This window comes from Herpailurus yagouaroundi, unplaced genomic scaffold, assembly GCF_014898765.1.
Source record: "Herpailurus yagouaroundi ecotype Mexico unplaced genomic scaffold, PumYag 183, whole genome shotgun sequence".
NCBI classification, from domain to species: domain Eukaryota; kingdom Metazoa; phylum Chordata; class Mammalia; order Carnivora; family Felidae; genus Herpailurus; species Herpailurus yagouaroundi.
In genome coordinates, this window is record NW_024412414.1 from 1,504,536 (window position 1) to 1,519,271 (window position 14,736).

The following is a 14,736-nucleotide window of genomic DNA, read 5'->3' on the forward strand; positions in this document are numbered from 1 at the left end:
TCTTTTTTGTGTTCTGGATCCCACCCACCATAGCATTTTGCATTCATTTTTTTTTATATTTAAATTTTAGTTAACATACAGTGTCTTACTTTAACTTTTGTAGCTCCAGTCCATAGATGACAGTAAAAAGTAAGTTTTAATTCAGTGGGGAGGGCCCTGTTTCTAAGTCTTTGCTGGGCTCTTTTCCAGGGCAAAGTGAACTTATTGATCTTTGGTGGACTCAGAGAGAGACAAATTTTGGTTCAATGTGAGAAAATGTACTTTTCTTTCTACCTGAACTGTTGGAGAAGGGGTAAGCTGTCCTTATTGGGAAGTATGAATGTAGTAGCTGTTGGGGAGTTCTCAGTAAAGTGGTTCCTATCCCAGGTGCATGGCTCTTCCCTGTATATTTTCATTCAGTTCAGGAAGAAACTTGCTGTGTGACCCTGGAAAGTCCCTTCCTCCTTAATCCCTCACCCTGAGATGGCTGGTGGGACTCAGACATTTTTAGCCACGAAAACTCTCTTCAAGTGGAATTTCACTCAGACCCTCAGTATGAAGAGTAGTTAAAAGCAGAGGTGCTTTGTTTCAAAGGTGGGAGGGGCCAAAGTTTGGGCTCTGCCTCCACCTCTCTAATCCCTGGGTCTCCATGGAGCACAGTGTGAGAAATAGTCATCTATTTCAGTGGTTCTCAGAATGTGGTCCCTGAACCAGCGGCACCTGAGAACTTATAGGAAATGCATATTCTTGGGCCCCAGCCCACAACTGCTAAATCAGAAACTCTAGGGGTAGGGTCTGGGCATCTGCATTTTTTTTTTAATTTTTTTTTTTCAACATTTTTTAAAATTTATTTTTGGGACAGAGAGAGACAGAGCATGAACGGGGGAGGGGCAGAGAGAGAGGGAGACACAGAATCGGAAACAGGCTCCAGGCTCCGAGCCATCAGCCCAGAGCCTGACGCGGGGCTCGAACTCAAGAACCGCGAGATCGTGACCTGGCTGAAGTCGGACGCTTAACCGACTGCGCCACCCAGGCGCCCCAGGGCATCTGCATTTTAACAAACCTTCTAGGTGATGCTGATGGACAGTAACATTTGAGACCCACAGGTACATGATCCTGTAAAACCCACTCGGCATGAGTTCTCTGTGATTCCCTGCCCCCTCGAGAGAAGCATCCTCTGGAACACTGTTCCCCAATCCTGGCTGTGCACAGATCCCCAGGAGCTTTAGAAAATATGGTTTAAAAACATCCACTCAGCACAGTTATGAACAAAGCTGGGTCAATCTAAGGGTGAAAGTGAATGAGACACAGTCTGCTCCCTGCATAATTGGAGGGAAGATGACAGAAACATACAGAGTAAGTAAATAGCCTGACAATGCAAAATTCTGTAAAGCCATTGTTTTTCAGGCTGGGATGCATACATTCCTCCCTGAGGTATGCAGTAGGTGTCCAGGAGCACTTGAGGCCACAGCATAAAGAGAGCACATTTTCTAAGCACTCCTGCTTTGCTTTAGATACATATATTTTTTTAATTAAAAAAATTTTTAATGTCTATTTAAAGAACACAAGCAGGGGAGAGGCAGAGACAGAGGGGGTCAGAGAATCTGAAGCAGGCGCTGTGCCGACAGCAGAGAGCCCGATGGGGACTCAAACCCATGAACTGTGAGATCATGACCTGAGCTGAAGTCGGAGCTTAACTGACTGAGCCACCTAGCTGCCCCTAGATATGTATTAAGTAAATTAAATCACACATGGATATATTTTGGAGAATAATGTTAAATACACCTTAATTCTTAAGCTAAAACATGAGACTTCAGAGACGTTCTGAGACCAAGGTGGCTCCCTTCAGGTTGTAACCCCAGAGTTCCAGAGGCTGTACGATACTTGAAAGGCCACTAGACTGACCCAGGAGGCCTTCCTGATGGAGGTAGGGTTTGAAGCAGCTTTAAAAGATGAGCAAGACATGGACCAGATGTCAGGAGCACAGAACAAAGACACAGCAGCTGGAAAGAGGACTCCTATAAAGCAGTAGTGCTCCAAGTGTGGTCCCAAGGCCCAGCAGCACCTGGGAACATGGGAGAAATGAAAATTACCCAGCCCTATTCACAGCCTACTGGATGGAAACTCTGGAGGTGAGCCCAGCGATCTGGGTTTTCAATAAGTACCACAGACGATTGTGAAGCAGGCTTATCTTGGAGAAGCAGGGGTATACAGAAATGAGCAGTCTGCTGCAAAGGTAGGCTGGATCAGCTCTGGATCATGAAGGACCATGAACTCCAGGCCCTGGAGTTTAACTTTAATTAAAGGGCTTGGAGGAGACATGAAAGCAGTGGAGAAAAGCAGTGCTTGCTTGTCTTTCCTCACCCAGGGACCTCAGAGAACCGCTTTCCTTTTTAAAAAAATGTTTTGTAACTTACAGATAGGTGCACAAAGGTAGAGCCTAAATATTTAATATATGTGTGTGCGTACGCTTGTAACTGCCACTCATAGAGCATTTTCATCGTCCCAGGAGGTGTCCTGTGCCCCTTCCCAGTCCGTATCACCCTCCAGAGGTTGCCACTGTTTTGCTTTCCATCACATTGGATTGGTTTAGCCTGTTGTTGGATTTCATATGAATGGAGTCATGAATTATGTATTCTTTTGTGTCTGGCTTCTTTAGCTCAACATAATATGTGAGACTCATCCAAGTTTTCATGCCTATTACTATTCTTTTGTGTGGATATACCACAGTTGGTGTATCTATCCTGTTAATGATGATTTGGGCTGTTTCCAGCTTGGGCCATTATAAAGCTGCTATGAATGTTCATATACGTATCATTAGGGAACATAAACACTCATTTCTCCTCAGTATCTACCTAGAGTGGAATTGTTGGTCATAGAGTAAGCATAGATTCAGCTTTATTAGGAACTGCTGAATAGGTTTTCAGAGTGGTTGAGTATATATACTCCCACCTCCAACATTTGGGAATAACGTTCCTCATGCTGCCCAGCGTTTTGGTATTGCCCATCTTTCTACTCATGGCCATTCTGGTGATTGTGTAGTGGTTTCTCATTGTTGTTTTAGCAGCAACCACCAACTGATGGTTGATGAAATTGAGTATCTTTCTGTTTATTAGCCGTTTGAAAATCCTCATTTGAAGTTCTTTTGCCTACTTTTTAATTAGGTTGTCTTCTTTTCCTTATGGATCTATAGGAATTCTTTAAATATCCTGGACACAAGTCTATTTTCAGATATATGTATTGTAAATATTCTCCCAATCTGTGGCTTCCGTATTCAATTTTTAATAGCTTAATTGAGATATAAATCTTATACCATACAATTAAGCCATTTAAAGTGTAAAATACGATAGTTTTTAGCCCATTCAGAGTTGTGTAATCATCACGACAATCCATTTTGGCACATTCTCATGATCCCAAAAAGAAACCCCAAACCCCAAAGCTGTCACTCGCCATCACCCTGCCTCAGCCCTAGGCACCCACTGTCTAGTTCTGTCTCTTGTAGGTTTTCCTGTTTTTGAAATTTCACGTAAATTGCAGCAAGGTTCATCCACATTGTAGCATGTGTCAGTACTTCACCCCTTTCATGGCTAATATTCCATTGTGTGGATAGACCACGTTTTGTTATCCATTCATCAGTTGATGGACATTTGAGTTCTTTCCACTTTTTGATTATTTTGAAAATGCTGCCATGAACATTCATGGGCAAATTCTTGTATGAACATACATTTTCCATTCTCTTGGGAATATACCTAAGAGTGCAATTTCTGGACCATATGGTAACTTTTTAACCTTTTGAGGAACTACCAGCTGTTTTCCAAAGTGGCTGCACCATTTTAGATTCTCCTTGCAGAACTTGTTATTATCTGTCTTTTTTATTATAGCCATCCTGGTGGATATAAAGTGGGATCTCACTGTGGTTTTGATTTTGCATCTCCCTAATGACTAACGATGTCAGGCATCTATCTTTTCATGTATTTCTTGGTCATTTGTATATTTTCTTTGGAGAACTATCTTTTCAAATCCTTTACCCATTTTTTAAAGGGCTATCTTTTCATTGTGGTTCTATATACATGCAAGTCCGTTATCAGATATGTGATTTGCAAATAATCCCTCCTGTTCTGTGGCTTGTCTTTTCATTGTCTCCATGGTATCCTTTGAAGCATCTAAGTTTTTAATTTTAATGTAATCTAATTTTTTCTTTTGTTGGTTGCATTTTTGATGTTATATCTAAGAAAGCTTTGTCTAGCTCCAGATCACAAAGATTTACTCCCGTATTTTCTTTCTTTATTATTTTTTTAATGTTTATTTATTTTTGAGAGAGAGAGACAGAGCATGAGCAGGGAGGTGCAGAGAGAGAGGGGGAGGCTCAGAATCTGAGGCAGGCTCCAGGCTCTGAGCCGTGAGCACAGAGCCCAATGTGGGGCTCTAACCCATAAACTGCGAGATCATGACCTGAGCTGAAGTTGGATGCTTAACTGACTGAGCCACCCAGGCAGCCCTCCCATATTTTCTTTAAAGAGTTTTATAGTTTTAGCTTTCACATTTAAGTATTTGATTCTGGGTTAATTTTTGTATAGGATATAAAGAAGGAGTCCAAATTCATTCTTTTGAATGTGGATATCCAAATATCTCAGCACCATTTGTTGAAAAGGCTTTTTTTTCCCCACTGAATTTTCTTGGCACCCTTGCTAAAAATCACTTAACCATAAACATTTATTTCTGAGTTTATCTCTGGACTCTGAATTCTATTTCATTGATCTTTATGTCTGTCCTATACCAATACCACACAATCTTGATTCCTTTAGGCCTATAGTAAGTTTTGAAACCAGGAACCGTGAGTCTTTCACCTTTGTTCTTCTTTTTCAAGATTGTTTTTTGTTTTTTCTTTTTTCAAATTTTTATGTAATGTGTATTTATTTTTGAAAGAGCATGAGCAGGGGAGGGGCAGAAAGAGAGGGAGACACAGAATCCAAAGCAGGCTCCAGGCTCTGAGCTGTCAGCACAGAGCCCGATGCAGGACTTGAACCCACAAACTGTGAGATCATGACCTGAGCCAGTCAGACCCTGACTGAGCCACCCAGGTGCCCCTCAAGATAGTTTTGACTATTCTGGGTCCTTGTATCTTCATGTGAATTTTAGAATCAGCTTGTCAAGTTTCTCTACAAACAGGTGACTGGGATTTTGATGAGGGTTAAGACGAATCTCTATATCAACTTGAGGAATGTTACCCTCTTAACAATATTAAGTTGTGTATACGAGACCTCTTTCCATTTACCTAGGTCTTCTTTAATTTCTTTCGATGAAGTTTTGTTGTTTTCAGAGTGTAGGTTCTATGCTTCTTTTGTTAAATTTATTTCCAACCATTTTTTCCCCTTTTCATCTTACTTCTTCAATGATTTTTTAAACTTCTATTTAAAAAAATTCAGTTTTACAGAAAAGTAACAAGGATAGGAGTAGTACATAGCACAACCAGATTCCCTTTTCCATAGTCATCTGTTAACATGAAGTCCAATGTATTTATTTTTCTGTGTGGTTCATACATTTTGTATACAGCTGAAGGAGTCTTTGCCCCTCTGAAAACAGAATTGTTTTCAGGGTTCCACAGTACCCTCCAGTGGCTGACCATGCCAGGTGAAGTCATGTCTGCTGGACAGCTCATGGCCTGCCAATGCATGTTTGTGACACAGGTGGGTCGTGGTTGAGGTTGGTGTGCGTTTGGCCAGATGGGATCCCAGTGAGTCCACTTGACTTTCGGCGACAACATCAGTGGTTTGACTACTTGCAAAGAGGACCTTGGCCACCCACCAACTGTTTAGCTCAGAGAATAGAGGTGCTGTGTTGCCTAGAAAACTCAGTAGCAGGTTTGGAGAAGAGAAAAAGGGGCCAAGGGCCCAGGCCTCTGCATGTGAATTCCTAGCTTCCACTTTAACAAGCCCAGGACAGGGTCCTGAGAATGCTGTGAGCTCCAGGAAACTTGTCTGAGCCCCAGAGGCAGAGAGGCAGTCCTCACACTCGGGCCTCTCCACCAAGCTGCCCCAGGGTCTCTGAGATTGGGCCAGAAGCCCTGGCTAGCACTCAGGAACCGCGTTCTAGTCCCCCTCCTTGACCTGCATCTGTCACTCCCCCGTCTGGGCCATCTGCAAGAGAGCTACAACTTTGGAGTCAGGCTGACTTGAGCCCAGATCTTGCCATCTTGATGACGTTGGGCAATTTACTTAATCCTTCTGGACCTGATTATTTTATTGGAAATAAAATGGAAATAATAATAGTGCCAAACTATAGTTGTCATGTGTTGATCACCTTCCCTGTGCAGGGTGCTAGGGAGACAGAGATAAGTGAAACAGAGTCTAGGGGAGAAGGGAAGCACAGGAAACAAAGAATCCTTAAACAGAGCAGAAGGCAATATGCACAAACACTGTGAAGAAGGTATTTGTATTCCCATTTAGCAGAGGGGGAAATTGAGGTCCATACAGATGAAGTGACTTGCTCAAGGTCACACATTTGCAACTCTCCAGGTTGACAAGGACTCATTTGTGTTCTCTAGGCCTTGGCTTGGGGTCTAGAGGCTCTAAGGCTGGAGCAGAGGCTCCACAGAGAGCTGGTAAGTGGGCATGGTGAGAAGGGGAACCAGATCAAGAAGACCTCTGGTGCCCAAATGCGTTTGGATTGGATCCTGTAGGCATTGTGGCCACTCAGTTCTTCTTCCTTATTATCTCCAGTCCATTCCCTCTCTCGGTCCCCATGGCCACCATTGGGTCTGGGCCTTTCTTCTGGATGACTGCGACGGCCTTCTCACTGGTCTTGCTCTCGTTCTGGCCACCTCCAGTTTGTTCTCCCAACAACGTGAATTTTGTAAGATAGATATTTGGTCCAGTGGTTCCCTGTCACCCCAGGATGAAACCCAATTGCCTTTAAAACCGTGCAGGGCCCTGTGGGATGGGTCGTCTGTCTGACCGTCCATTGCCATCATATTCCAGTCCTGTGCACTTGCACAGTGCGCACACTCACATGTACATGCATACTGCACCCAAGACACATTTAACTTAGTGCCTCCTCCACCTCAGGGCCTTTGCACATGTTGCCTCCTCTGCCTGAAACACTCCCTTCCTATCTCAGAGGAGATAGGATGCTTTCCCAGAGCTAAGTCAGGTCTCCCACTTATGGCCTGCCACAGCCCCTGTGCCTTGCCCACTCACAGTACTTCTACTTCTCTGTTGAAATTGTGTTTTTACTCCTTTCTTTTCCTCAAGATTGCAAACTCTTTGAGGGCAGAACAGCATTTCCTGCTCCTACTCCCTCCTTGGGACTTGGTGCAGAGCAGGCACTCACTTTGAACGAATAAGGGGATGAGAGCTGGGTATCTCCTACCTGCTTCCTCCGTCTGAGAGCCCCCAGGTGCAATGATGGCCAGAACTATTAAGACAGCAGAAACCTTTCAGGGAGTGATGGATGGTGCGACAGGCACTCGGTGCTTCCAGCCGATGTATGAGTTTTAAGAACGGATGTTTGTGGCGAGTCCAATTAGGCTCTGGTTTTTGAAATGAGTCGTGTCGATGATGGCCATCCTGCCCATTGGGACTTAGTCAATTTAGTGAGAATTAATTACAGATGAGAAACTAGCTTGCAGAGCAGTTAATATTTTAGCTCCCTGGGGTACAATGCACATGCAACCATCAGTCTTGTTTTTGCTTGTCCTTCCTTCTGTCCCTCTTCCTCTTTCCGTGGTGGTCCGGGCTGCAGGGTGACCAGATTGCAGTCTTGGCTCCCCTGTGGCTCACTCTCCTGTTAAATAAATAAGGTCTTTCTGTCAGTCAGCAAGTATAATAAAACTCCTCTGTGTCACATGCTCTGTTGGGCTTTAGAAACACAGCAGGAAACAAAACAGATGTAACCCTACTCTGAAGATGTCATAGCTAAAATATAATCACAACTGCAATGGGGATAGCACTTTACAGTTTATAAAGCAGTTTTAAGCATCGGGATGAGCCTCTCAACAGCCTCATGCTGTACTTAGTGGTGCCATTATTTCCATTTTACAGATGAGGAAAATGAGGCTCAGATAAGTGACAGCTTGCCCACAGTCATCAGCTTCTTCTGGTGTAGCTGGGCTTGAACCTGGCACAGAGCCGATAACAATGTGTTGAAAGTCTGTCAATCAGCTGCCCAAGCCCAAGCAAAAGGAATTATCCTTCTTCATCAGGACGTTTTCTTTCTTTCTCTGGGATTCCAGGGCTGAGAAGACCCTGTAGGGCTGGAGCCTGGGTCCTAAACATGGAGACCCATAAGGAAGAATGGGAGGGTCCTCCTGCCCTTGGGTCAGCAGAGAAACCCCCACTCCAGGTTCAGAATGACCCCAGTGTCCCAGAGCCAGCTGTGGGCAGAAATAAGAATTAAACATTACCTTCCTTTCCCTCTCACTTGTAGTTCATACTTTCTTCACCCTCTGAAACATGCTTTCAGGAAAGGTTCTGATAGCTTAGGTACAATGGGATTTGATTTTTTTTTTTAACATTTATTTATTTTTGAGAGACAGAGCATGAGTGGGGGAGGGGCAGAGAGATGGGGAGACACAGAATCCAAAGCAAGCTCCAGGCTCTGAGCTGTCAGCACAGAGCCCAATGCGGGCTTCCAACTCATGAGCTGTGAGATCATGACCTGAGCCGAAGTCAGACACCCAACCGCCTGAACCACCCAGCCACTCTTGATTTCTAATTATAGCTCAAGCATGTGGTCTCCACTTAAGGACACACACGCCTTCAGCCAGAGAATCCATTCATTAGTTGAAGACTCAGCCCCGAGTTTCTGACCTTGGTGAGGGGGCTAGAGGTGTCCTGAAACCTTCAAACTGCACCAGACTGGGGCTGATGAGGGCTGGCCTCAGGAGGAACCAGCTCATTCTCCCTCCGTGGGACCACAAGCCAGGGTGGGTGCCCTCTCCTTGTCCTCCCCGCCATCTCTGCCCAGATTCCTGGAAGGGCAGGTTACAGCAGCAGGAAGTCAGCTCCGGACTGGAGGAGGTGTTCAGGAAGCAGGGACCTTTGTCACCTCCACACCTGCTGTCCTCTGTCTGACAGCACAGCAGCCTCTTTACAGATATTGGAGGGTTCTGTGTCCTGCTCTCCATCAGTCCCTCCTTCCTACCCTCCATCTTTTCTCCTCTTTCTCCCTCTCCTTCTCTCTGTTTTCTCATTTTTATCTCTCCCTTTGTCTTTCTCTCTAGCCCTGTCCCACTTCCCTGCCTTTTTTTCCCAGTCCTCCCCTACTCCTGCACTCCTTTTCTGGAGAAGACCAGAAAGACTTCCTGGAGGAGGGACTGCCCATCCTCTCAGGCATTTTCCCCTTTCAGATCTCAATGTAAAGAGACAATTCTAGCAATAAAAACTGTTCAGCAGTGGAATTAACTGTCTAGCTCAGTAATGAGTTCTCTGTCAGAGAGGCAATCAAACAAGGCAGTGTGGGCATCCTTCCTGAATGTTATAAAGGTGATTTGACCTTGATTGGGGCTGGACCACATGTCCTCTGATACTGAGGTTTTCCTGGTGTTTATTATTCCACAATTCAAGGTGGTTTCAGTATATTCCATATAATTAAAACTTCAGGCCTGGGGCTCATGCAAGAGCAGGTAGATTTGAAGATAGTTTTTTGTTGTGAGAAAGATGTCTTGCATTCTTTACAATTTTAATGTTCATTAAATTTAGTTGAATTTTTAAAGTAATGAATCACAATACAGAAATTTTAGAAAACAGAGAAGATGGGGCACCTGGGTGGCTCAGTCGGTTAAGCGTCCGACTTCGGCTCAGGTCATGATCTCACAGTTCGTGGGTTCCAGCCCCATGTCAGGCTCTGTGCTGACAGCTCAGAGCCTGGAGCCTGCGTCTGATTCTGTGTCTCCCTCTCTGCCCCTCCCCACTTGTACTCTGTCTCTCTCTCTTAAAAATAAATAAATGTAAAAAAATTTTTTTGTAAAAGAAAAGAAAACAGAGAAGAAAAAAACCATTCCTGATCTTATACCTCTGACACAGCCACTGTTTACATTTCACTCCATTTCTTTTCAGCTTTTTCCTTTGTTCCTGTTTTAGACAGCCATGTCAGGGTGGAAAGACCACTGTGTATCCCTTCTTGATGTCCTAACTCTAGGACACGAATATGTTTACATAGACACCATCTGCATCGTTTTCAGTGACTGCTTAACACCCCATGGAGTGGTTGCCTATGACTTCTTTAGACTTTGCTTTAAAACAACACAGTGCATGAACCTTTTCAAAGACAGATAACGGTAGAGCAGAGCTTTGTACTTCTTCAGAGAGGGAATTACCCAACTTTTCAGAAGAAGAGCAAAACCTAAGTTCTGGAGTGAACATGCTTGAAAGCCTCCCGCTGCACCAGGAGTTGTGGTGGGTGTTCTTTGGGCATCAGTTACCTGTGAACAGCAGGTGTGTGTTACCACCCCTGTTTTACAGGTGAGAACGCTGGGGTCTGAGATGCTGGCCTAAGGTCTTGTGCTATCTGTATGTAGGCCAGGGCTTCAAAGCTGCAGGAGACTTGTGCTCAGGCCTGTCAACTGTGGGATGACGGGCCTTTGGGGTTTCAGGATTTCCACGGAGCTGTCATGAGGGCCTTGGATGAAATAGACCACGAGAGCAAGGACACATTGGCCAGGGAGGAGCTGAGGCGCGGCCTGAGTGAACTCCCAGCCATCCGAGACCTTCACCAGGGGATCCTGGAGGAGCTGAGGGAGAGGCTATTGCACTGGTGAGCTGTCCATGGTCTGCTGCCCGTACTTCCGTTGCACTGGGGGATGGGGTGGTTAACACCACACCAGGTGAAACTGTGTCTCTGTTTGACCAATGCAGAAGCCGAGGTGCAGATGTTGGGTCCTTTGCCCAAAGTAAAATGAGTGTGGGAGGGTCAAGTTGGGACCACTACCCAGTGACATGATCAACGCTCACCAACTAACACCGTGCTGGTCACGAGGCTGAGTTCTCACTGTCCCATCTCCCTACCCGGCTGCAGGGAGGACCAGCAGAAGGTGGCCGATGTCTTCCTGGCCCGGGAGCAGGAGTTTGATCACCATGCTGCTCACATCCTGCAGTTCGACAGGTGTCTGAGTCTACTCAGTGAGAACTGCCTGCATTCCCCCCGGCTGGCAGCTGCTGTCCGTGAGTTTGAGGTGGGTCCCTTGGTCCTCTGAGAACCTGCTCTAAGGATCCAGGGGTGGGGTGGGCATGGAAGGGCTTACTGAAAATCAGTGGGGCTTCTTGGTAGGCCTGAGGCTGAGGGTCAGAGGGGAAGCCCTGGCTGGGAGAGGAGAGGGTGACCCAGAAGAAGGGAACACTTAGAGCCTAGGACATACCCTGTTGGGCAATTGATGACAACTCCATGAGCCCCCACCTTGGTGGGAGTTTTAGTGGCCATTCTCCTGTCCCAGTAGAAAAGCACAATGCAAGCTGGGGCCACACCCATTGGAATGACCACAGTGAGATGGTCACTAACTGGGGATACAGTTACTGAACAGGAAAAATGAGGTTTTTTTTCTTTTACTAGTACTAGATGCAAAGCAGGGACTAGGAGTTGCATGTTACTGAATATAGCACTGACTGTGAGCCTGAAAGAATGAACTGTCACAGAAGGAATGAACTGGTGCTAATCTGGGAGGCCTTCCTGGAGGAAGGGAACCTGGTTTTAGAGCTGGGGGAGAAGTTCAGTGTGGCCAGGAAGAGGTGTGGATGGGGCAGTGTATGAGGGATGCCGTGAGCTTGGTGCCCTGAGGCAGGGGTCTCTGACGGAGTTTTGTCCTCTCTGTCTCTTGGGAGCAGCAGAGTCAGCAAGGAGGTGGCCAGAACGTGAAGCACCGGCTGCTGCGGGTGGTTCAGCGCCTCTTCCAGTACCAAGTGCTCCTCACAGGTGGGCCCCACAGGAGGTCAGGGTGCACTGAGGTGATGCGGGAGGGAAGGCACCTGAGGAGGGGTGCAGGTAATGGTGGCAAGCTATGTGATCACAACCTCCCCTCCCACTGTGCCGGGAATGGGCAGGGGTGGGGATTGTTCTCAGTTCCTGGCTCCTGACCCTCCAGACCAGCTAGACTCTGCCACCATCTTCCCTTCAGTGAAGCTTTGGACCCTCTGCTGCCACCTTGGAAACCCTGCTTCAGTGGCCACCTTCTGTGTCTTCCTTCAGCCTCTCCCATCCTAAAACACATGAAGTCATACCTTCCCCTGTTCTGCATTTCCTCAGTGGGTGTCTCATTTCCCTAAATCTGTTCTTACCACCAAAGCCCTTCTTGGGGCCAAATCAGTGGACATTTTCCACCTTGGACCTACTGTGGCCATCTCTGTGGCTTTGCCACTGGTCACTTCCTGCGTCTCGAAAACCCTCCCATCCTGAGGCTTCTGTGATATACTCTCTCTGTGCCTCCCTCAGACCTCTCTGCTTACCCTTCTCCATCTGTGTTGACAATCTCCCTTCCTCTACTGTTTCATAATAAATGTCAGTGTTTCTCAGGGCTCAGTCCTAGGTCCTGTTCCCTTCCTTCCCTCTTTACAATTACAAACTCTCCTCGGGGAATACCATCCCCTCCCCTACCTCTACCTGCCAGGAAGCACCACACCTCTGTCCAGACTCACTTACCCAGCTGCCTCCCAAATGGACAAAGTCCCTGGGCCTGGAGGACTGCTATTCCAGTGGGGGAGACAGATACCCACATGTAGAAATATGCATGTAATTCCAGGTAGGGACCAGGGCTGTAAGGAAAGTACATTAGGGCCAAGGGGCAGAGAATTTGTTCATCTGATTCAACAAATGTTTATTGAGCATCTACTGTGTCCCAGGCCCCGTGCTAGATGGTGGAGGTATAGTAGTGCATTAGACAGCCAAAACTCTGTGACACTGTGGAGTTTTTACTCTAACAAGGAAATAAAAATATGATATGTCAGTGATAAGAGCTCTGAAGAAGATAAAGGGGTTTAAGGGGATGGAGGTAAAAGTGCTCTGAATTAGATACAGCACTCAGAAAGGACCTGTCTGAGGAGGTAACACTGCACAGAGATCTCAGCAAAGTGAGGACATGAACCCTCTGAAGATCTGGAAAAATAGACTACCAAGTAGAGGGAATAGTGAGTGCAAAGGCCCTGGGGCTATTAACAAGTTTAACATGTTCCAGAAAAGAGTAAGAATGCCAGCATTGCCAGAATAAGTGAGTGACATTGGTAGGTAGCTGTAGAGACGCCAGCCCACATAGAGCCTGTGGGTATAAATGTGTTAAAGGTTTAACACGTCACACACCCCTGTGTTGATGGTCACATATGTTCCCCCAATAGACAGTGTGCTTCTCAGAGGCAGGGTTTCACCTTGTCTGTGTCTATATGCTGAGGGCATAGCACAGTACCAGGCACACAGCAAGTGCTCAATAGTTGTTGAATGAGTGAATGGCTAGCGGTGGTGGCAGTGATGCTGGTGATGGCCCAGGGGCCTGATTTTGTCCTAGTGTGGTGTTGTAGTAGGCTAGCAAGGGTGAGGGGATGCGTACCCCATTCTTCCGGCCCTTTTCTTCCAAGTCTGGAAAGCAGCGGGGGTGGGGGGGGGCTCCTGCTGCAGACAGAGGGCCTGGTCTCCCTAGGGCAGACTGACCCCTGGCTCTTGTTCTACCTGCAGACTATTTAAACAACCTTTGTCCGGACTCAGCTGAGTACGATAACACACAGGGTAAGTGCAGCATGAACCTGGAGGATGGGGACACATTTCTCTTTGGCCCCTGTCCCCTAGCTCTGGACTCTCCACCAGTTCAGGCCCAGGACATATTCTCTTCCCTGGTAGCTAGATGTGCAGTGGACATGAGACCTCTGGGGATTCTGAGGTTATTCCCTGCTCACCTCAACCACAGGGCTCCCTGGGATGGGCTGTCATCCAGTCAAAGGAGAAGAGGGTAATCAGCATTGGTGATAGGAGGTAGTGCCAGGTATAAAAAAGTCACCACAGTGTCCCTGTTTCCTCCCAATTCTATGTGACTGTCCCTGCATATGACCTGCCAGGACAGTCCCTATTTTAACATATTCAATTTATAGCCAAGGGAACTAAGGCACAAAGTGGTCAAATCACTGTAAAGGTCACTTAGGCAGTGGTAGCAAAGCTAAGGTTGGACCTATGACCTGACCCAGGTGTGAGAAAAATTGGTGCCACCCACATACAAGGCCCTGCAACTGTAGTGATCTTGGGGGGCAGTGGGGAGAGAGGGGAAGAAAGGAGGTGAGGAGAGTGCTACTGGACTGGCCCTCCCCAGATGGCCCGGCTACCTTCTCTGCTTCCCTCCACAGGTGCACTGACCCTCATCTCCAAAGTCACAGACCGCGCCAATGACAGCATGGAGCAAGGGGTAAGTCTGTTTCCTGGGGTTCAGGTCTAGGACCTCCTCCAACCTGCCCCAGTCTGCCTTATGATACTCCACTTTTGGACGTGCTGCAGGCAACCATCTGTGTCATGGGACCTTGCAAAAGAGTTCTTGGCCCCTGATTTCTGGCCCTGACACTTACTATGTGACCTCAAGTACTGCGTGTTCCTGTCCAGGTCCGTGGTTCACCATTAGGGTAGTGAGGGGAAGCTACAGACTTGTCTGAATGTGATAAGTAATGTCCAGACTGTGGTCTGAGACCACCTGCATCAGCATCTGGAGTGCCTGGTAAGCTACAGATTCCTGATAGACCTTAGCTCTTCTCAGTCAGAACATCTGGGGGTAATGTCCAGGGATGTGCATTTTTTCAACGT

The 14,736-nt window shown here is 46.7% G+C and overlaps 1 protein-coding gene across 2 annotated transcripts in view; it reads left to right on the forward strand.

Moving 5' to 3' along the window:
- FGD5 (FYVE, RhoGEF and PH domain containing 5) overlaps window positions 1-14,736 on the forward strand; it is a 124,014-nt gene that overhangs the window by 79,078 nt on the left and 30,200 nt on the right. The window contains exons 6-10 of one of the 2 annotated variants that reach the window (XM_040491890.1): window positions 10,571-10,731; window positions 10,993-11,149; window positions 11,796-11,883; window positions 13,630-13,680; window positions 14,289-14,347. In XM_040491890.1, the coding sequence (XP_040347824.1) occupies window positions 10,571-10,731; window positions 10,993-11,149; window positions 11,796-11,883; window positions 13,630-13,680; window positions 14,289-14,347 (516 nt within the window). The remainder of the gene's footprint in view (window positions 1-10,570; window positions 10,732-10,992; window positions 11,150-11,795; window positions 11,884-13,629; window positions 13,681-14,288; window positions 14,348-14,736) is intronic. The other variant, XM_040491891.1, reaches the window with a different exon arrangement.